This window comes from Arvicanthis niloticus, chromosome 1 (assembly GCF_011762505.2).
Source record: "Arvicanthis niloticus isolate mArvNil1 chromosome 1, mArvNil1.pat.X, whole genome shotgun sequence".
NCBI lineage: Eukaryota > Metazoa > Chordata > Mammalia > Rodentia > Muridae > Arvicanthis > Arvicanthis niloticus.
The window spans coordinates 77,578,560-77,601,713 of NC_047658.1; the positions used below are offsets into that span (position 1 = coordinate 77,578,560).

At 45.3% G+C, this 23,154-nt stretch overlaps 1 protein-coding gene across 6 annotated transcripts in view; it reads right to left on the reverse strand.

Moving 5' to 3' along the window:
* Positions 1 to 14,843: 14,843 nt before the first annotated feature.
* Positions 14,844 to 23,154, reverse strand: part of Scube2 (signal peptide, CUB domain and EGF like domain containing 2) — a 67,826-nt gene continuing 59,515 nt past the window's right edge. For 5 of the 6 annotated variants that reach the window (XM_076940680.1, XM_076940695.1, XM_076940693.1 and 2 more), the window contains 3 exons: positions 21,462 to 21,614; positions 17,609 to 17,688; positions 14,844 to 16,420 (listed from right to left, as the gene is read on the reverse strand). In XM_076940680.1, the coding sequence (XP_076796795.1) occupies positions 16,268 to 16,420; positions 17,609 to 17,688; positions 21,462 to 21,614 (386 nt within the window). In that variant the 3' untranslated portion in view covers positions 14,844 to 16,267. Of the gene's footprint in view, positions 16,421 to 17,608; positions 17,689 to 21,461; positions 21,615 to 23,154 lie in introns of those variants that run through there. The other variant, XM_076940691.1, reaches the window with a different exon arrangement.

Sequence of the window (23,154 nt, forward strand, 5' to 3'; positions counted from 1 at the left end):
TGGGAAGCACCACACCTCTCTTCGCCTCAAAGAAGCAGGCATGAATCAGAAAAGATCTACACCCCGAGAGCACCATACGTCTCAATAATGACACTTCCTGAGCTTTTATGATTGTGAGCGGGATAACTAGAATGAACACTTACAATGCAGTATCTCAGGGAAGGACAGCAGCTATGAGCTGGCGTTCAGCACTGTCCCCTTTGTTCAGACAAATACCCACACCACCCAGTCCGCCTCCTGAGTGTCCCTGACCTTTTCCTTTCTATTGCTCACTGTGCTCTTAGAGCATTCTCCAAATACCATTGTCTCACAGTCCCGTTAAGAGCACCCCAAAAGGTGTCTGCTCTTGACCGAAGGACCCACACACCCTCTTCTGTGTGACTTCATTCTGCATTTCAGCATCTTGAATTTTCTTCTAGTACCTCAAAGAAGTCTTTCTCCTCTTGCCAAGTGGTTTGCCTTTGGAGTGCCCTCTGAGTAGGATGTCCCTCTCACCCTCCTCAGTGATCTATGCTTCTTCTAGACCTCAGCTCAATCTTTGCTTCTGTCAGAGGACATCCCTGACGTAGGTTGTGCTTCCTCCTGGTTGCTTAGCATCAAACCCCCAATACCCAGAAGGCTATCAATAAGCACTAATACGGGCATGACAAAAAGTTAAGGTCTCAGGAAAACAAGAGCAGAGTTGTGGGATCTCTCTTCAGAGCCTGTGCTGGCCTTCCCAGACTTGGAATAGCTGGCCTCATCTCAGGGACCTGCTTATTTTCCTCTGCCCTCCCTTAAATGCCTGCCATAGCTTTTGGAGCACAGAGACTTCATTTAAGAAAACAAATTAAGAAAGCTGCTCACCTAGCTTCAAGGAAGACCCAGGGCTGGGGGCTTTTCCACATGCAGAGAACAGGAGGGGCTGCTCATCTTTCAGTCCTCTGGCACACTTTCATACTGGCTGCCCTGGTTCCTTTCTGTCCTGTTGCCTGGGTCCCTGCCTGGTTGTTCACCCAGGGAACTGTGAAAGACAGCCCTGCCTTGTCTGTCTAGGACCGGTGCCTCTGTTCTTGGCAGGGTGTCAGAACAGCCCAGTACAGAGGGCCCATATGGCTTGGCTTGGGCCAACATCTTTCTCAGGAAAGAAACCAGGCAGCTAGATGCTCTGGGGAAGGAGTTGGAATTCTTGAGACAGTTCGACCCCATCTTGCAGCCTGTTGTTGCTGAGGATGTTCTGACAGAAGAAAGGGGCTCTTGTCATAATTAGGCTCCCCCTGGGAACACCAGGAAGCAGGATCTCTCTGGTTAAACTGGAATTTGACCATATCAAGTGTTGCTGAAAAAAAATCAATGGGCCGTGGCTGGAGCTGGGAACCTTTGTGTGAATTCAGGGCTCATTGCTGTGGTGGGTTTGTGTTCTGCAATTGGATCTGTGGCTATAGTGCCCACTGGTCTCCTTACCTCTTAAAGACCTTTCTTGCCAGACTGACTCGATCACTGTTCTTATGCATGGTTGATGTGAGGAGGCTTGTTTCCCCTGTCTCAGCACACACATAGAGTTTCTGTAAACTACAACCTGGTCCTTTATGTTGAAAAGGCTCACCTCTCTGTGGTGTATTCAATTCCCAAATGATTGAGCAAGTCATTTTCTACGTCTGAGTCTGTTTCTATGTGTACCAAAATTATGCTGTAATATTGCATATTCAGTTTTGCATTATAAACTTTGAGGACTGCACCAACAGGAAAGATTAATATTAATCCTTCATCTAGCAGAAGCCCTCTGCAACACTAGACCGTCAGTGACTAAAATCACTGATGAAAAACTGATTTTAAATCACTGATTTTAACCTGTGGTTAGAATCACAGGTTTTGGAGTATGATATATTGGGCTTAAAGCTTTACTCTGTCACTGAGCTATCTGACTTCCGGAGACTTTGATTCTTTGATGTATTGGTAAATTGTCATGTGTTTGAGCCCATCAAAAAGCTGGCTCTGAAAGCAGGGTGCCCCCCACACACACCAATCTTTGAGACCAAGTATATTTGACTCAAAGTGTCCTTCAAGGCCTCTTGTTTGGAAGTGATCTGCCCACCCCCAACTCTGTGACAGAAAAGGAGAACAGCAAAACAGCCCAAGAGGAACAAAAGTGCTGTGTCCTTGAGAAAAGCCTGAAGGTGAATGTTTTCCTGCAGGTGCTCCTCTGGTTTATGCCGGTTATAGTGCCAATGGTGGAAAAGAGAAGGCTCATCCACAGAAGGCTCGTCCGTGGACAGACAGCTCAGCTGGGAACTCCAGCTAACTGCCTCAAGTCACCAGTCGGTTTCTGCTAGAAGCCATGAGCCCTCAGTCTGCTGCTATCTTCCTGCTGGTTTTGGTTTGTTTGTTTGTTTGTGTTTTTGTACCTTTTCTTGGAAGCCTCACACGCAAATGGATTCAGCCTGCACTCTATCAGGCTCACCAGATGACTGCCTCAAGGGGCTTCTGAAGTCCATTTCTGCTGGATGTTTTAAGTACATAATTTGATGATGTTTTTCTGTCTGTCTACTTACCTGTCTGTGTTGGACTTTAAGATTCAAAACCAAGGGACACGCTCCCCCAGAGACACTCATGGACCGGACTCGATGCAATAACATGAGGTTTATTGATAAATTGATAAATTGATAAAAAAACAAAACAAAACAAACAAACAAAAAAAAAAAACCCAGTGCACTGGAGTTTCCTTGCATGCCAGCAAGAAGAACTCCCATATTAAAGTTGGGAGCAGTTTTTATACTATATTCACAGGGCTCATAAGGGCAATTTTACCTTTTAATCAATAACTATAAAGGCTGACTTCAACAGCCGTTCCCAAGCTCGGTTTTCGTAAGTAACTCAAATTTGCACCTTATCTCTTTACAACAAAGAAGGTCAGCTTAAGTAGCTTCTGTTTACCCAGGTTTTGTTGTGTTGGGTTAGGGGGTTATAAACTCCTATCTTGGGTCTTTCTCCCAGGAATGTTTGAGTCTTTGAAATGTGCTTCTCCCGGGATGTGTCCCTGGGGGAAGTTAATGTTTTGAGTTTAAAACTGAAATTGGAGCTTTTTATAAATCTTAAGTTTCTACATCTGCCTGTCCATTATTTGCTATTTCTTCTTTTATTTTGGCTTGCTCTCTATACTTAATAAACTCACTCGTTCAAAACTAGATTGTTCTCTGGATTTTATGGAATAGTTTCTAGAAAATGATGCCAGTACTGTGTCTATCTATTAGAGCTGCTGCAAGGATTAAATGGAATTATCCACATAACACATTGGATTGTACCAAGAGCCCAGCAGAAGGGAACTATTATCATCAGTTGGGGCAACCTCAGGAAAACCCATAGGCTGCTATGCTAGGAGTGGGTCTGACTAAGGCGTCTTGTAAAACTCCAGGCACACAAATCAGACCTGAAAGTCTTCCTTGATCTTTGGGGCTGAGGTCTCCTGATGTAGGGACTGGCCAGTTTGCTTCTCTCCCAATGTCTCCAGATTCTGGATTTCCCACGTGTGCTGGCTGGTTTATGTCAACTTGACATAAGCCAGAGTCACTGGAAAGGACGGAACCTCAACTGAGAAAATGCAACTCCAGAAGGCACTTTCCCCCATAATGCAGCTGTAAGGCATTTTCTTTATTAGTTATGGATGGGGGAAGGGCCCATTCCATCCCTGGGCTGATGGCGATTCTGGGTTCTATAATAAAGCAGGCTGATCAAGCCATGGGGAGCAAACCAGTAAGCAGCACCCCTTTATGGCCTCTGAATCAGCTTCTTCCTGTCCTGACTTCCTTCCGAAATGGACTATGACGTGGAAGTGTAAGCCAAATCAACCCTTCCCTCCTCATCTTGCTTTTGGTCGTGGTGCTTCATCATAACAATAGTGACCCTAACTAAGGCAGCACATTAGGTGGCTCCCAAGCTCCCGACACCCTACCTTGGCTGTTGCAGAGGATCTGTACTTAGAAGTCATAGCAGACACTAGTACTGTTTCAGTCGATGTTTGTCATGTTCTTTCTCTTAAAAAAAATGATTTATTTTTATTTTATGTGTTTGGGTGTTGACCTGCATGCATGTCTGTGTACCACACCTATGAAACGCCTGAGGAGGCCAGAAAAGTGTTTCAAATCTCCTAGGACTGGAATTACAGATGCTTGTCAGCTGTTGTGTGGGTGGTAGGAATTGGACCCAGATCCTCTGGAAGAGCAGCCAGTGCTCTTAACTGCTGAACCATCTCTCCAGCCCCCCCCCCCCCTTTATGTTATTCTTATAAATGGAAAAAATAAGCAGCTGTAACTTTCTTAAGCAAAAACTCGGATTTTTTTTCTTGCTCCTTTTATCAAAAGATGCAGGGGCTTTGGGCATGGCTGGATATCTAGGGTAATACATGGTATCACCCATTTCAGTCCTGCCTTTTCCTGAGCTGATGACTGACCATGCAGGTGCTTCCTGTCTTAATTGTTAGTAGTTCCTGACGTACAATTTCTTCTTCCAGAAACCCTTTTTGCATCTTCAGCCATCAGAGGGGCCTTTGAGGATGGAATCCAGGATGAGAACTGAGGCCGGGAGCCCAGGAAAGTAGATAAGAGCAAAGAGTTAAGAGGAAATGCAGAGAAATAGTCAGCTCTGCCTTCAACACAAACACACTGCCTGTGCTACCCCAAACTTAGAACGACCATCTCCTGGGGTGCCCTTATCTCACCAGACCCATCCTTATAGCTGTGAATCAACAATCTTCCTTCTGTGTCTCCTGTCACTCTCCTGTGCCTGTCACTCCCCATGGCGGGGAGATTCCTCTAACATTTGTCTTCTGCATGTACCAGGAGTGTACCTGGATGTCTGTGTACAGCACCCAAGTCTCAGCTCTAGTCTTGGAGACCTTTTTTACTTTAGGAGGTTAAAGCAGAAATGAGGTTCCTCCGATCCCCCCGCTTGAGAGACATTCTGAACAATAGTGCAGACTCAAAATACAAAGCGGATGGCAGCCCTGCGGCTGCTTTCCAAAGTTGGCGGAGCCTTTTTGGATCTGTTCCTGTCAGCAATGATTTGGTTTTATTTCCTGGGATGGGGCAGATTTTGACATATAGCAAGAGGAGAGAGAGAGAGAGAGAGAGAGAGAGAGAGAGAGAGAGAGAGAGAGAGAGAGAGACAGAGAGACAGAGAGACAGAGAGACAGAGACAGAGAGAGAGGCTCTGCCCTTTCCCCACTCACTTCTATGCACTTGCTGTACAACCCTGGCCACGCTGCAGAAGTTTTCGATCCTCAGTTGACCAATCTTGTAGAGGTCTGTGTTGTTTTGTAGAGCACAGAAGCCTGACCTCAATAAATATAAACCCCATTCTGTTTTCTCCCCATCTCCAGCACACAGAACCCAGACACAAAATGAGTGACCCTCCTGAGGCAGGGTAAATGCTGCACTGAGGGACAAGACCTGTGGCAAACCACAGACCTCTCAGAATGCAGTGAGTACTAGGTATGACAGCCAGCTTGCTGGTGGACAGCCCGAGTGGACAGCTCACCTGTGATCACTATTCACCTCCGGAGCACCATGGGTTCCACCTCCTTCCTTTGAGCATGCTGTCAGGAAATGATGGTGGCAGGCCACAGGACCTGGGGGTGGGGCTGGGATGGGGCAGCTAGCAGAAAGATGATGCACTCAGTACATCACAAGTAGACTCCCAGCAATGTAAATATGTACACACTTACACACACACACAGACAAAGAGAGAGAGACAGAAAGAGACAAAGAGAGAGAGACAGACAGAGACAGAGAATTCTCTTGACCCCACTTTCATGCTCAGCTCTGCATTGCCCAGAGAGAAAAAGTCATTCCTGGCTAATCTTTCTCACTCTCTGATCCCAGGGCCTTGAGCATGCTAAGCAAGTAAGTACTCTACCACATTACCAGACCTGTTCCTGACTACTCACAATTTTTAAAAATTTCTTTTTAAATTTATAATTTCTTAATTTATAAACAATTCCAAATTTTCAAGTTGCATGCATATAATACTACACCCATATACCCTTTCCCAGGTTCCCCATTACGAAAACTTTATTACATGCATACACTTTTATTTTCTTGAAATATTTAAAGACAAATCACATAAAATAATGTCCTTTTACCACTAATTCGACAGTATGTATTTTCCAAAAATACAAGTAAGGTGGTGTATAAGCCACCTCCTACTTGGAAAACTACAAAGGCAAATTGAAGAGAGGCTAGCCCAGGCATGGTGACACACACCTTTAATCCCAGCACTCAAGAGGCAAAGGCAGTCAGATCTCTGAATTCAAGGCCAGGCTGGTTTACACAGAGTTCCAGGCCAGGTAGAGCTAAATAGTAAGTGAGGCCCTGTACAGAAAAATGGAGGGGGGGGGGGGGAGAGAGAGACAGAGACAGAGTGTCAGGGGTCAACCTGGGCTACACAGAAAGTTCAAGGGCAGTGAAGTTGCATCTCTAAAACCAGAAAAGAGGGAGGAGGGGCTTTTCTCTCTCATAACCATAGTACAGATATAAACTTCATAAATTTACATTACTAGAATATTTTTACCTAAATTATTCATGTTCTAGTTTTGTCAATTGACGTAATAAAGTTCTTTATTATAAGCTTCTCCCCTAGTGCTTTCTCAGGAGCCACCCAGAGTCAAATCTCTTCAGCCTCTTTAATCTAGAACGTTTGCACAGCTTTCTCTGTCCTTCATGCCACTGACACAGGATGCCGTCCCTCGTGTTCACTGCTTTTTCTTATGTGACTAAATTCCCAGTGAAAGGCTCTTAAGAAAGAAAGGGTAATTCTGGCTCTTGGTTTGTGAGGGCGTGGTCCACGATGGCAGGAAGACCGTGGTGGAGCTTGCAGCAGCAGGAGCATGCAGTGTGGCCTCTTCACGTCCTGGAAGGCCAATAATCAGAGCGATGAATGCTAGAGCTCAGCTCCCTTTCTCATTTGTCCTTTTCTCTTCAGGCCAGGACCACAGTCTATGGGACAGATGGTGGCATCACAGCCGGGGAACTCCTCAGTTAAGCCTCTCTGGAACACCCTCACGGATGCACACAGAGATGTGTCCAATAGATTAGCAGAGATGTACCACTATTACTCCCAAAGAAACTCCATCCCCATTACTGATCATTCCGTATTCTCCCAGATTCTCCAGCCATACACAACCTATAATCTACTTTCTGTCTTCATGGATTTACCTATTCTGGACATTTCATGTACCTGGAACCACACAGTGGTTGGCGTGTTTTGTGACTGGCCTATTTTAATCAGTACAGTGTTTCCATGGTTCATCTGTTTTGTAACATATCAGTGCTTTTTTGTGACCACATTATATTCCATCATATGGACAGAGCTCGTTTTGTTTCTCTACTCATTACTGAAGAACGTCTGAGTCATTTCTACATGTTGTGTGTAGTCTCTGTGTGTGTGTTTCTTCCTGTATGTCTATCTCTATCTCTGCCTCTGTGTGTGTGTGTGTGTGTGTGTGTGTGTGTGTGTGTGTGTTTCTACCTGTGTAGAGGCATATGGAGAGCAGAAGTTGATACTGAGTGTCCTCTTTTATCGCTCTGTCATTGAACCTGGGGCTTACTGATATGATAGACTAGCTGGCCAACAAGCCCCTAGAATCCTCCTGTCTACCTCCCAGCTGTGGGATTACAAGCTTATGCTCCCAGCTTCCATGCCTAGCTTTTTATATGGGGTTGGGAATCCAAACTCAAGTCCCCATCTTGGTGACCTAAGTAATTTGCATAAGGTCACACAGCTGATAAGTAAAGCCGGGCTAGCAGTCTAGGAATGTCAGAGGACATAATGGGGAGCTTGAGAGAGTAAACATGGTGAAAGTTAAGCCTTGGAGAAAGAACATTTCTTGGTGACCAACAGAAAGGACAGATTCTCAAAAAAGCACACTGGGAATACAGGAGGGCTGCTGTCTGGCCAGTGGTTCTTCTTGAGTCGTCCTAGTTCCTCAGTGGGAGTCCTAAAAGTTTATTGACTTCCTATTCTCATATCCACATTAGTCAAAACTCCAGTTGGCATGTGAGATGCAGCTGCTCAACGCTGCCTTCTTTCACCTTAAGTCACCTGGAACCAAGATCCTGGTTGGTTCTTTGCCACCACCACCATCTTACTGCATCAGCCTCAGTGTCGTACCCTGTTAGGCATCAAACACACTAGCTGCATCCGCTGTGAGTGTGATAAACTGGTCATCACATGTAAGCATGGAGACAGCAGACATGGCCAGGGTCACCAAAGCTCTTCTTGTTACAACCACACTCTTCTGCCTCGTGTGACTGTGGCATCAGTTCCAGTTTCTGCTCAGCAACTATTCAGTTTTTCAAATCCCAATCAGGTTACAAGGCAAAGTCAACATTAAAGCTCGGATTTGAGGTGGTTTTGTATTTCTGCCTCAGGAATTCTGTAGGGAGTATTAGTCAGACTTTTAATTGCTGGGACCAACTTCCCAGGAAGGCAATTGTGTTAGTCAGGGTTCTCTAGAGGAATAGAATTTATAGAATGAAAATCTCTCTCCCTCCCTCTCTGTCTGTCTCTGTCTCTGTCTCTGTCTCTGTCTCTGTCTCTGTCTCTGTCTCTCTCTCTCTCTCTCTCTCTCTCTCTGTGTGTGTGTGTGTGTGTGTGTGTGTGTGTGTGTGTGTGTAAGGGGGAAGATTTATTAGAATGGCTTATGGGCCATTGTCAGCTAGTCTGACAATGGCTGTCTATCTACCAGTAGAGGGCTCAAAAATCTAGTAGCTGTTCAGTTATCTCTGCTGGTCTTCAGTACACACCAGAATCCTGAAGAAGTAATCTCTAGTGCCAGTGAAGAAATGGTCTTGCTAGCAAGAGTGAGCAGGAAAAGAGATCTTCTTCCAAGGCCTTTATATAGGCTGCTAGCAGAAGGTGTGCCTCAGATTAAAGGTGAATTTTCCCACCTCAAAAGATCTGGATTAAAGGTGGATCTTCCCATACCAAAAAATCCAGACTTTGAATCCCACTTTGAATGATTTAATTAAGAAGAAATCCTTCATTCATAGATGTACCCAGCCATTTGGGTTTTAGTTCATTCCAGATGTGGTCAAGTTGACAACCAGGAACAGTCATCACAGCAACTCAAAGGAGGGAGGAATCATTTTGCCCCCAGCTTTTAGAGGATGACATCCTTAGGTACTTGACTCTGTGTCTCTGGACCCATTGTGAAGCAGGGCATAGTGTGATGGAGGTATGTGGAGGAATAGGAGGAGGAGGGGGAGGAGACACCTGGGGACAGACAAGGATCAACAAGCAAGGGAAGGCCTGGAGAATCTTCAGGGGCACATTCCTTAGAGGGCCCACTTCCTCCAAAGCTACAGCTCCTAAAACAGTACACTACTTGGAGAATGAGTTCTCAGTACCTGGACTTGAGAGAATGTTTCAGGTTTGAGCCATAGCATAGGGAAGAGATGGAAAACACCAGACTGTCCCTCAGAATTACCCTTCAGTCCTAAAAAACATTTTGGGATAAGAGAACAATCTGAGTTGGGGGTGTCATAGCTCCTAGAGTCACAAAGACTGAAGCATTAGACAAGATTACAAATTGGGGGTGATTTTTCCTTGTTCTTTCAAATTTTAATAATGATTTAAAAATCATTATTTAATATGATTTAAAATAATGATTTAAAGATTTATTTATTTATTTTATGCATATGAGTACACTATAGCTGCTTTCAGACACACCAGAAGAAGGCATCAGATGCCATTACAGATGGTTGTGAGCTACCATGTGGTTGCTAGGAATTGAACTCAGGACCTTTGGAAGAGCAGCCAGTGCTCTTAACTTCTGAACCATCTCTTCAGCCTGATGATTTAAATTTTTTAAATTATGGATCCATGTCTCCATATGGGTCTGTGTGTTGAGAGCCAACTCCTAGCAGAAAGCGGCTATCATTTTTGCAGCCATCTCCAGCCATATACCCTGACAAGAGACTTGTTTTCAACAGCCTACAACAGCTGAGCACACTCTGATAAACATCTTGTTTTCCCCACATATCTTGCTATGCTGTTTAGTGACCCAGCTGCAAGGCACATGGTGTCCACACCTGCAAGGCACGTGGCAAAGCGTATAAATACCCAAGATTTCCTTTCAATAAGAGGGACTTGATCAGAACCTCTGTCTTGTCTCCAATCTTTGCGTCTCTTCTCTTCCATCCCCACTCTCTCTCTTGCTAGACCCTGACCCGCAGACCAGAACAGCAGCGCTGGCTGAGACACAGTGGCCCCCAAGCCCGGCAGTGTGGGCCCCAGCATCTGTGCACTTGTGTGCAGGTGCCTCTGGAAGCTGGAGGAGAATATCAGAGCCTTTGAGGCAAGCAGCCACATGAGGGAGGCGAGAATTTAATTCTGGTCATATGCAAGAGCAAGAAGTGTTCTTAACCATAGAGCCATCTTTGTAGCCTTCTCTTCCAATTCCTCTTCCTCACTAACTCAGTAATATATATCCAGCCTTCCTAATGCCTGCACCTTAAAAGGAAATGAGCAGTGATATGGTCTGTGGGTAGGTGGGGGTTGACAGTGTTGTAGATAGCTTGAAATCACCTAAATCTTAATCCAGGCAGAGTAAGGTTCTAAACCAACATGCTCTGAGGTCTGTATCATTCAGCATATAGCCAATCTTTTGTCAAAGATCAGCCTTGACCTTGGAGTCCTATTTGGTTAGCATTTTATTTTGAGTTTCAGGCAAATAGCGTGGGCAACTAAAACACAGGTCAACTCTGTTTTCCAACCACTAGGTGGCACCAGTTCTGAGACTTGCTTGTTCACCCAGTGTGGTTAAGCTGATGTGTCCACACAATGCTAGGTTCTTGCTGGGTGAATAAAGGAGCTTGCCAGGGCCAGTGCTGCCAGGCTTGGTTTGTAGATCCAGTGCCCTTGATGAGTCTGAATTCAAGACTCCAGGGATTAGCTTATGAAATTATGATTAGCTAATAATGAAAATAGCTGCTTTAAGCACACCGCCCGTCACTAACACTTAAAGTCACTTACCTTTCCATGCGCTTTCAGGTTTTTGCCTCTATCCACTGGACTCTCAGTTCCCCCAGGGCCGAAATTTATCTTGTTTAGTAGGCCCTCAGTAAATATACGCTGCATAAATTCATGAATAAGTAAACGTGCAACCAAGAAATATTAGTAACTAAGGACTGTGCTTGCAGATCCTTGGTAAACTAAAAACCAAGCAGTTACTGGGCTGTTATCATTATTTGTGGCAGATGGGCTTACTTTGTTTTAATTCAACTAGAACAACTTGCCTCTAAATTGAGGTGGTTTCATTTTCTAAATCTATTTTGCTCCAACTGTGCTACCTGGGAGTTCCTTGATAGATACAGTGTCTTTTATTATCTTCAGAGTCTTGCTCTGTAGCCTTGGCTGGGCTGGTGGTTGCTATGTGCCTAGGCTGACCTCAGAATGGCAGTCACCCTGTTTCGTGAGCTCTGTATCTAATCCTTGCTAGGCCACCTGCCAGTCTCCTGCAGAATACCTAGAGAATGGAGACAGGATACCAGGAGCTCACATACCCCTAGAATAGGAGATGGTCACAGAAAGGAGGACTAACGGTGGCCTCTAATTTCTATGATGAGTCCCTTCTGGCCTCTTCCAGGAACTGCTCTAGGGACAGCTCATGGCCGCCTATCAGGTAACCGTGGGTAAGAAGGCTCCCTCTACTTAATGAGGAACCCCTTGGCCTCCTCAGTCAATCCATTTGCCTCTCAGATGCTCCTGAGAAGTGAAGAGACATGAATAAAGCTCTCGGGACCTTCTGGGGGCAGGAAACAGATCCAAACAGTCCTACACAGTGGCATCTCTTTTGGGTTGATGATAGTGTAGCTAGGCCTGATGGGGGATGCCTGGGTACATGGGCTGACCAACTAAAGCAGTCTGCAGCAGGTCACCTAGTCCATCTTCCTGCAAAATCCTACCCAAGGGCAAGTGAATCCTTACTTCTTGCACTCAGGCTTTGCTTTTCTCAAGTTCCCACATGCCGTGTGAGAATCATCTGCAAACTTAAATCCAGCAAACGCCTATAGGCTCTGAACTTAACAGCTCAGAGGATGATTCAGAGGAAGCAATTTCCCCAAGGGATGGTAATCATCTGTTAGTGTGAAAAGGCAGGCTCTCATTACCATTGCAAGTGAGGAGAAGATGTTACTGGATGTACAGATGCAGGATGTGGGTACAGAACAATTGCCACAGCTGGAAGGTGGGACTCACCCACAGAAGCAGCTCTAATGGCAGGAAGGTGGACACTCAGCTTTGGGGCCCTACCCCCTCTCACCCACCTCCTATACACTGTTTCTGTGCCTGCCTCCTCAAAGCTGTCCACAGAGGAGTCCTTTGTACCTTTTAAGAATATAATCAGAGTTGGGGATGGAGGGGAGGGACTCAGAAGGTGGGTCGGTGGATAAAGTACACTCTGTATGAGCATGAGGACCTGAGTTCCAGGTCCAGAACCCTCATTTTAAAAAGTGAAGCTGGGTGTGGGCAAGTGTGCTTGTAATCCCATTGCCTGGCAGGCGGACACTGGGAGAGCCCTAGGCTCCCTGGTCGCCCAACCACACTTGGTGAGCTTCAAGCTGGTGAGAGCCCTGGTCATAACAAACAAGGTGATCAGGTTGTCCTCCGACCTAAACATATATGTGAGTGGAATTGTGTACATGCATGAAGGCAGGCAGGTAGGCATATGCGTGCACACATACATACATACACACACACAAATATACATGCACTGGTACACACACATACATGTACACACACACACACACACACAGAGAGAGAGAGACACACATGCACAGCACAAAACCCACTCCATTCTTCTGCTTAAGTTTATCACAGACTTTGGAGCATATTTGGAATTAAACCCAAACCCCTCCAACCTGAATTCCACAACCAATGGAATCTGGCCCGTCCATGGTTCTCTGGCCTGGTCAGATGCCATTTGCCTTCTGACTAGACTTCCATACTCACAGGCATGTCTGTGTCTACATCTCTGCCCTTGGGTGCCTCTCTCTGGAATGTTCTCTCCTCACCCTGCTCCCACAGGCTGGTTCCTTATCACATAGTTTTCAGTTGAGAGGTCATTGACCCTGGGCTAGTGAATAGGCTCTACAGCCCCCAAACCTAAAGTAGCCATGGAGCCATCGTTACATTAGTCAGTTTTAGTTTATAACATAACACTTAGCACTAGCCACTTCAAGCTCACTGTCTCTTCCTTATGAGCTCCATGATGGCTGGGAACCTATCTTATTACTGGGTCTTTGGTTAATGTCCAGGGACTAAAACAGCACCTGACACAGACTGGATATGCACTGTGAGTTGACTTAGCAGGTAGCCAACTGTCTGACTAACTAGCCTCCCAGTAGGGCCACAGAATCTCTCAGGACAGCTGATATGTCTGGATTAGAAGACTGAAGACTTCAGGAGCTCAAGCTTATGCCAGAAGCACAGCTCTGGTGTATGATCTGCTCCTGGTGATACTTCAAAGCTACTGGTTGTAATCAGCCTCCTGCCAACTCCCCCAAGTATGCCCATCCCAAACCTTCTGGGAAGGCAATACAATACACAGTCACCTGGCCTGGCCCTCCCGTCCTCCTTCTCAGTCACTAACAGGTGAAATCTGCATGTCCACCTTATGGTCAAACTCTGAAATGTAGGTCAAATTATAACATATCAAATTCCAAGTGTCCATCTTAATGGTTTTATAAAAGATTTATTTTATAGCCAGGTGTGGTGGTGCAATACTTTTAATCTCAGCACTCAGGAGGCAGGAGCAGGTGAGTGAGTTCAAGGCCAACCTGATCTATCTAGGCAGTTCAAGACAGCCAGGAATACATAATGAGACCCTGCTTGGGTGGGGGAAGGGAGAGATTAGAGGCTGGAGAGTTGGCAAACAAACAGTTAAAAGCACAGACCACTCTTCCAAAGAACCTGGGTTTGATTCCCAGGACCCACATATTGGCTTAAAGTTTGTTATTTGTAACTCCAGTCCCAGGGACTCCAACACCCTCTCCTGGCTTCTTTGGGCCAGGCGTGTATGTGGTGCACAGACATATATGCAAACAAAACATCCATACACATAAAATAAATTCTTAAACATTAAAAACAGAGATTTATTATTTTTAAATTGCATAGGTGTGCTTGGGGGTCTGAGTACATGTGCACCACATGCATGCAGTGCCCAAAGAGACCAGAATAGGGTGACAGATCACCAGGAAGTTACCTAATGTGGGCACTAGGAACTGAACCTGGGTCCCCTGCAAGAACACTAAGTGCTCATAACTGATAAACCATCCCCCTGGCCTCTTCACGAAGTTTGTTTGTTTGTTTGTTTGTTTGTTTTTCAATATAGGGTTTCTCTGTGTAACAGTCCTGGCTGTTCTGGAACTTGCTATGTAGACCAGGCTGGCCTCAAACTCACAGAGATCCGCCTGCCTCTGACTCCCCAGTGCTAGGGTTAAAGGCATGTGCCACCACACCTGGATCTTAATGCCTTTTTTCTTTTAACTGAATATGGTTTAAAAACATACTTTTGAAATAAGGTCTCTTGTAGCCCAGACTGGCTTCAAACTCCCTATATAGATGAGGGTAACTTCAAATTCCTGATCCTCTGGCTTGCACTTCCTGAGAACTAGGATTACAAATGTAATTTCTTAAAGAGAAATTTCATCCAAATAAAAATGAATGTTTCATTAGGGCTTTAAAAAATGTCGGCATCTCTAGACATGGTTGGTGGCACACACCTTTAATCCCCGTACTTGGGAGGCAAGGGTAGGTGAGTCTGAGGCTAGCCAGAGCTACATAGTTGGACTCTATCTTTTTCTTAAAAAAAAAAAAAAAAAAGACATAAAAGTCAATGTCATAATAGATTAAAAATGAAATTGAAGTGAAAAAACAAGTCTAATAATAATGAAATATTCTGTTTTCTTTTAAAAATGCTTGTTAAACATTTTTTTAGTACTTTGGTACACAGAATTATATGCTATAATTGCCACAGGAAGAACAAAACCCTATGGCTATGTGTAGTCAGTCTGTCCATCACAGACGGGGCAGCTTGATGGACAGGATTCTTTGGGGCGAGTGGTATTGGGGGTTGAGCCCAGGGCCTTGCACACCTTAGCAAGTGTTCTGCCACTGAGCGCATCTCTAATCCAGTAGAATATTTTCTTCATCTACTGTAATGAGTTTTTTTTTTTGCCTGGGGGTGTGTGTGTTAAAATGTCTAAAAGCTCAATAATATTGAAAAGTAGAATCCATGGGGGAGGGGATCAGGATGTGGATCCACTGTACAGACCAAAGTGATTCTACTGTGTGGCCTATGAGCCGGTGTGCAGCGACAGGGTCAGAACGACAACGATGCCACTGCATCATACCCTGCATGATGCTACTTCATCTCAGACTCAGTTTCTCTCTGAGAGAATGGAAAAGGAAGGTACTTGTGCAGTCACTACTAGCACTCAGGGGAGCCCTGGCCCTATTGACCCTGGACTGGTGAAGTCTCTCTTCCATGATGTTGGATAACTGTCATCCATTACATTCAAGAACTCACCGAGCCCTACCACAGTGCTCCAGTGACTGAAGGCAGAGGAGATGCTGTGGCAAGCTCTGCAGTTGTTGTTGTTGTGGTGGTGGTGTGTGTGCTATTTATGCCTCCAGAGGGACTACACTTCTCTTTTTGTTTCTAATTCCTTCTAGCCTTTCTTTTTTAAATCATCGCTGCTTAAAACTCACAGTTAGGATTAAACTGGCATTGCAGAGGCTGCAGAAGGCTGAGAGGATCTGAGTCTTCCCATGACTCAGAAGGCCTGGGAGTCTCCTGGAGTGCTTGGCCTTCCCTCCTGCTTGCCTGTTTGGCTTGGTCACCTCTGATGAGTACAGATGCTCCCTGGGAGAGGACTGGCCTGGAGGACATGGCGATGTAGCCAGAGTGGCCCTTCTGTGGCCTCCTTTCCACTACAGACAGCTGGAGGACTAAGAGCCCAAAAGGAGGCCAGTTCAGCCAGCCCTCACGACATCCAGGACATGTGCCCACACAGTGCTAGTCCAAGCGTATGAAGTCTACATCTGAAATGCTGGGAAAGAAAACCCAAGTTCAGTTTACCAAGATATCTGTATTGTCTATAAAAACTGAACTGACGAGTCACTGATACTGGGCGTGGTAATAATCCGATGGCAGGCTGGCATGTGGAGGGGAGACGTCTGCAGCCCACTGAGCCCACAGTAGGACCCCGTTTGGGATGGCATGTGGGAAGAGTCATTTGTAAGGCCTCAGAAACCTTGACACTTTGGAACGTAGCAATCGGATGAAAGATCTTGGAAACATCTCTCGGGACTCTTGGGCTGTGTACTTGAAATAGTTCTGGGGATGTGCCAGGACATCAAACAGAGCCTTGATCAGTTTCTTATCCTGAAGAGAACAGAATTTTTGTTACCAGGCCAAAACACTCAAACCTTCTGACATTTTGCCAATGGAATCATGACTCACAATCGACGGGGGGTTCACTAGCTAGAAATCACTTTGTGAAAATTGTTTCCTTTGATTGTTATCTTCTTTCCAGTTTTAATTTTTCTTAATTGCTAATAATAAGTATGCATTACATTACGAAAGAAGATTTTATATGTAAAAACTATTTTTTTTCTCACCCAGATGAGATACAACATAGAGATTTGGAAAATAGTTTAGGGTTAAATGATATGGTGAATATTTACTACCAATCACTTACAAGTATCTAACATGCGGTGAGCCTTGAGCCTGAAGCATAAACTGGGAGCCAAAGATCTTTCGCTATTAAAATTGAACATAAAAACAATATATGCTCCTGGCTTGTATTTCTTTCTTTCTTTTTTCCCTTAATTTACATTGGTGTTGTGTTCTGCCTCCACATGTATCTGTGTGAGGGGGTCACATTCCCTGGAACTGGAATTACAGACAGTTGTGAACTGCAATGGGGATGCTGGGATTTTGAACCTGGGTCCTTTGGAAGAGCAGCCAGTGCTCCTAACCACTGAGCCATCTCTCCAGCCCCCTGGTTTGGATTTCTAAGCAATCACCCTCCACACATGCACTCATGAACTCCAGCAGCTGTGTTTGCCCGCATAAGACCAGTACAAGATCAAGCCAAAGCTCCTGGGTGGGTGGGTAAAGAGCCCACAACACCCCACCCTTAACTGAGAAGCTATTGGCAGTTTATGGCTGCTGGAGGAGAGAGGGTTAGTTTTCTTCAGAGATGCGCCCCATGCTCCTGTGGCTGGCCCTACAGCTGTGTGCACACACTAATCATATATACTATGATTGAGCAAATTAAACTCAGTGGTTTAGAAAAAGAGATCATGAAGTTAGAAAGGGAACACCATGTGCAGGTCTGGCAGGAGTTAGGGGAGAAGGTAGAAAAGATCAATATATATTACTAAAGTGATATATATATATACACATATACACATATATGTGTGTGTATATATATATATATATATACACACACTTGATATTAAATCACGGGGAAGGGTGGAGCTGACCTTGCTCCCCCTAGAGTCGGTGTCTGGAAGGTGTATGTGGGAGCTCATGGCTAACTTCCTGCGTGCTGAGGCAGGAACTCACCTTCAGTATTTCCTGGTGGTTCTCAGAGGCATAGAGCCTGCCATCTCGAACTATGTCTTCAATGAGCTCCTGGTAGTCTTCTGTTGAAATAAAGGACATATTTTGCTTCTCACTGTTTAATTACTTCCAAGCTTCTGTCTTTTATAAGCTCTGAGAAGTCTCCCTTTGGTGGCTGCTCTCAGAGAACTTTCCACTCTGACACAGAGAAGACAGTCAACACCTCTACTCAGCTGGCATCTGCCCTGCCCACCACGCCCCCTCAGAGGAGCCTTCTGTGCTTCCAGTCGACACCCATCCTCTGCCTCCCACATCAGATGCATCTTCCCTCCCCAAATCAAGGACACTTATGCCAGTAATTCTGTACTTTTCTGTACTTTTTCCTACACAGAAATCTTTCTAGTGGTTCTCATCAGCATGGAAACAAGCAACTCGTACGGATGCCTTGTTTCATCTTTCCAGTTTCCATCTTATGTCTCTTGCCTTTTGTAACAAATGTCTTCCAGAGAGGGTTCAACACTCATTGTCTCCAGCAGACTGCTCTCCTAAATCAACTGCTGTTGTTTTTTGTCCCAACCACTCCTCCAAAACTGCCAGTTGAGATCAGCAATGGCCTTCATGTCCTGTGTCCTGGTGTCAAATGCTGGTCCTCGCTTCTCTTCATGCCTTAGTAACATTTGACCTAGCTGGTCACCCTCCTCCTCTATCCAGTTCCTCTCTGATCTTCCAGAACACTTTATACTTTGTTTTCCACACTATCTCGCTGACTGCTCTCTGAGGACTCCTTGCTTTCCTCCTCTCCTTTTCCTGTAGTAGGGGCTTGTGGGATCCACGATTGGTAATCTTCTCTCACCTAAGCTCCCTCCCCTGGGAGCTCACCCAGGCTTTCCTTTCCCTCTCTGCCAACACCTTCCATGCCCCCACTCTCTGTGTGTCCTTACAGTGTATAAGGTGACCAAGTTCACACCAGGAAAGACTCTTCTGTCTTTAGTTGGACTAGGGCTAGGGCAGAGACCTCAACTGTCTGAGAAGGATGTACTTTTTCACCTTCATCATTTCTGTGGTCCTGGCGCACACATTATGTGCAGTGCATGCAGTATTCCTTTTCCAAATGTAGTCTCACCCCACTTTGAAGTCTAGCCTACTTCCCATAGTCATAACTCAAGCCAGCATATGCAGAGCACAGTCATCTCCAAAGCTCAGACACATCAGAAACTGCCTTTCCGTATGCATCTCACATGCTGGGGAGTCACATGAGTTCTGAGAGCACCCGTGGGAGCAGGTGGAAGCGTTCCCAAGAAGTTCCTTCAGTCCAGAGATGGTGTGGAACGACACTGCACAGTGAGTATTTGATACACACACACACTATCATTGAGACTACTGACATGGCCCCTTTGTCTTCACTCTCTTATTTTAATGAATATATATTGTAAATGTACGAAGTCAAGGCCAGCTTGTTCTACACAGTAACTTTGTGAGCTAGAGGACTTGTCCTAAAACAAATTATCAACAGCAACAACAAAGCCAAAGTAAACAAAGCAAAATGGAGAATTTAAGTTTTCTTTCTTTCCTTTTTCTTTCTTTCTTTTTTAAAATAGGGTTCAATGTAATCCAGGCTGGACTTAAAGTTGCTATGTAACCAAAGCTGGCCTTGGATGCCTGATCCTCCTGCCTCTACCCCTTAAGTTCTGGATTACAAGTGTATGCCACCCTACTCTGCTTATTTTAGTCTTAGGTAGGTTTTCACCCTTGCTCAGTGTCTGGACCTCAGAGGACTGGCTTCTTTCCATAAGGGGAGTCTATCATTAGGAATGCAGGTTGTTGTGCAAACTATTGTAACAGAAAACCTAGACTGTGCTTCGCCATTATACCATATGTTTCCAGGATGTCGTCTTTTAAAAATACTCCTCCTGTTCCTAAGAGCTCCTGTGCTTCCTGCCTTCCTTCTGCCTTTCAAAACAGAGCAGTTTATAGGTAAGAGCTCAGGCTCTGAAGTCTCTAGACTTGGGTCAGCCCAGTTCTGCTGCTTTGTTATGCCATGCCCTCGGCTCAGCTATTTAAATCTCTAAGCCTGAGTGGCCTCATCTGTAACATCAGAAAGTGACCCGGTCTGCTTCATGGGGTGACTATGAGGAATGTGGCCCATAAAAGGCACCTTGATGCATACCTGGTGCCCAGGAATGTCCCGTCCCTGTCACATGACTCTTGCCCTTCTCCAGCATTAGACTCATCTGCAGTCTCCCCACCGCCCCACCAGCTTGTGCTGTTCCTGATAGGACTTCAGTTGCCAGCATACCCAGCTTAGACAATGACAGTCCACCAACTGAGCTATACTTCCAACCCTTGTCTTCATTTTTTCAATTTAAAAGGAACATTTAATATGTCACAAAGGCAGAATAACAACAGAATCCTAAAGTGTGACGTGTGAAAAATGTCTTAATGCCTTGATAACATTTGCCCAAGCCACAGAGTCTGTTTCACTTCATGCCTTCAGACAGGAGCGCTTGCTGGACACCTGCTTTTAGGAAGAAACTAGACATCCAGGCAGTGGTGGCGCATGTCTTTAATCCCAGCACTTGGGAGGCAAAGGCAGGCGGATTTCTGAGTTCAGGGCCAGCCTGGTCTACAGAGTGAATTCTAGGACAGCCAGGACTACACAGAGAAACCCTGTCTCAAAAAACAAAAAACAAAAAACAAAAAAAAAAAAAAAAAAAAGGAAGAAACTAGACTCAAGGTCTCTTTCAGTAGAGTCCTGGAAGAAATAGAATAGAAATAGAAATAAACTATGTAAAGTGAGTTTAGGAAAGCAAGGATGTCTCTTTGCCTAAAACTCTTTAATGGCTCCCTATAAAATTAATTCTATTCTCCTGAGCTTGGCATTGAAGGATCCTCACTGCCTAGCCCCAGCCCCATTTACTCTCCTCCCCGTGCTCCCCACCAGCGGAATCAGACACCAGCCGTGCCAGGAGCTTTATCATTTGGGTTCTTCCTGAATGGTCTTCCTATTTATGTCCCACTTCAATCTACATGTTTTTCCCAGACCCAAACCTCTTGAAACTGCTCTGTTCCTCCCAAGCCTATTCAAAATAACCGCTGCCTTTCTCTGTGTGCTCCCACTGCCTTATATGTACCCTGTAAAAGCATCTGTGACAAAAGACACACTTTTGTGTTCTAGTCACAATAAATATTTGTAGACCAAGTCTCAGAGTCTCAGTAGGTCTCCAGGGATCCGAAGGATCCAGAAACATCATCTGACTTGTCCTAGACCACAGAGTTCAAAGCAGGGCCAAGACCTGAAGTTAAGCCTCTACCCCATCTCAGGAATCTATTTAAGTCACAAACTTAGCAGGTTTAAATATTTTTGAGCAATTACTATCTGCCAGTCACTGTCCTACATTAAACTCTTAATGTTCATTCAAATGATTTTCTCCATCACTCACTAAGAAAATAAGGCTTGACTAGAGGTGTAACTCAGAGTTTGAAGCCCTAGGTTCACTCACCACTGGAAATCAAGAAAATCAGACTTAGAGACAGATAGTAAGTCACCAACACAAGCCCTGGAAGAGACAGCCAGCTGCCTGACTCCAATGGCCATGTTCTCACACCTGGTTCTACTTGCTTTCCCTGTATTTCCTAAACCATTCTTTTTCATCCCCATAATAAGTGTCCCCAAATGTCTGCTTAAAATGTGGCCCCAATGAGTCAGCCATGTCCTTCTGCCTCACCCTGCCTGGCTGGCTGAGTGGGTGTGCTTGCCAGCATCCTCCAGCTGGCTCGGAAGCCAGTTCCTTCAGTTCAGAGCACAGCCATACCAGCCCTGCCATGGCACAGCCTGAGCATCATGGCTCGTGCTTACCATCGTATGTCACATAGGGAACCTGGAAGCCTCGGGCACTGTTCCCTTCATTGGATTTGAACTGAATCCACAGTTTCTTTGACCTGGAGGTGAAGGCGATGGGGCGTTCGTAGGTCTGGCAGGTTTCATATGTGGTCACAGAATTTGATGATGCTGCCAAGAGAAGATAGAGCGGGTGGTTGAAGAGGTGTTATGGAGTCACAGTCAGGGAATGCTCATCCTTGAAAACACTTAATCCACACAAGTTAAACTCAGGAATTCTCGGGCTGGGAAACAGTTCCCTTGGTCAAAGGCTTGCCTTGCAAACATGAGGACCTGAAATGATATTTAGAACCTATGTTTTTGTTGTTGGTGTCATTTTGCTTTGTAGCTAGACACAGTGGTCATGGACTAGCTAAGATACATAAATCCCTGAGATTTGCTGCCCAGACAGCCTAGCCTACTTGGCCAATGAAAGAACCTGTCTTGACCAAGAATCAGGTCAATGAGAGAACCTGTTTTCAAAAAACAAGGTGGATGGTATCTGAGAAAGGACAACTGAGATTGACCTCAGGCCTCCACAGGCACCTGTGCGCTCTCTCTCTCTCTCTCTCTCTCTCTCTCTCTCTCTCTCTCTGCCTCTCTCTTTCCCTCCCCCTCCCCTCCCCTCCCTCTCTCTCTTTCTCTCTGCCTCTCTCCCTCCCCCTCCCCCTCCCTCTCCCTCTCTTTCTATCTGCCTCTCTCTCTCCCTCCCCCTCCCTCTCCCTCTCTCTCTCTTTCTGCCTCTCTCTCTCTCTCTCTCTCTCTCTCTCTCTCTCTCTCTCTCTCTCTCATATGCACACATGAGCTCTCAGGCCCATCCTAACAGTAGAAAGCCCTGGAAACAGAGAAGATTCAAACCCTCATCTAAATTCCTCCATTTTCACCACTAGTCATGGTCACTGCACTCTTGGACTGGCAGCATCTGTACAAGACTGGACTTATCAACATCACATGATGGATGGAGGAGGAGCTCATGACCACCCCCTACCGCCACACTATGATCTACACAACTTATGTCCACATGGAAGACAAACATTTTCTCCAGTTGTGTAGTTACTGGAAAGGTGCCCACGGTTCCTATAAATAACTTTTCACACGTTTGTAGGTCACAAAAAACAAAATTCCCTCCCAAAGACAAACAGAGGAGAGAGAGACTGATTGGGAAGAAGAAGGGGTAAGTTGGAAGGAGACACAGGACAGTAATAGAGGAAGAATATGATCAGAATATATCATGCATGTGTATGAAAATGTCATAATGAAGTCCATGATTTTATACACATAGTCTATACCAGTAAATCTAAACATAGAAGACAGACAGACATGTGGCTCCTTCTGAGTATTCTACCTGAACTCTTTTAGTCCTAACAACCCTACAAGGCAGTGACTGTCATTTCTTCCCCTTCCCCCAGAAGACTACAGTGTTCAGAATGTCCACCCAAGATCACAGACCCAGTAGGAGGTGAATCTGGGATCGAGCCCAGTCTCAGCTCTGCTATCAAGCTGCATCAACATCCCTTTATGCAGTGGTTCTCAACCTTCCTAATACTGTGACTCTTTAATACAGTTCTTCGTGTTCTGGTAATCCCTAACTATAAAATTATTTTCGTTACTTTTATGAATAATAATGTAAATATTTTGAGGGTTAGAGGTTTGTCAGAAGGGCTGAGACCCA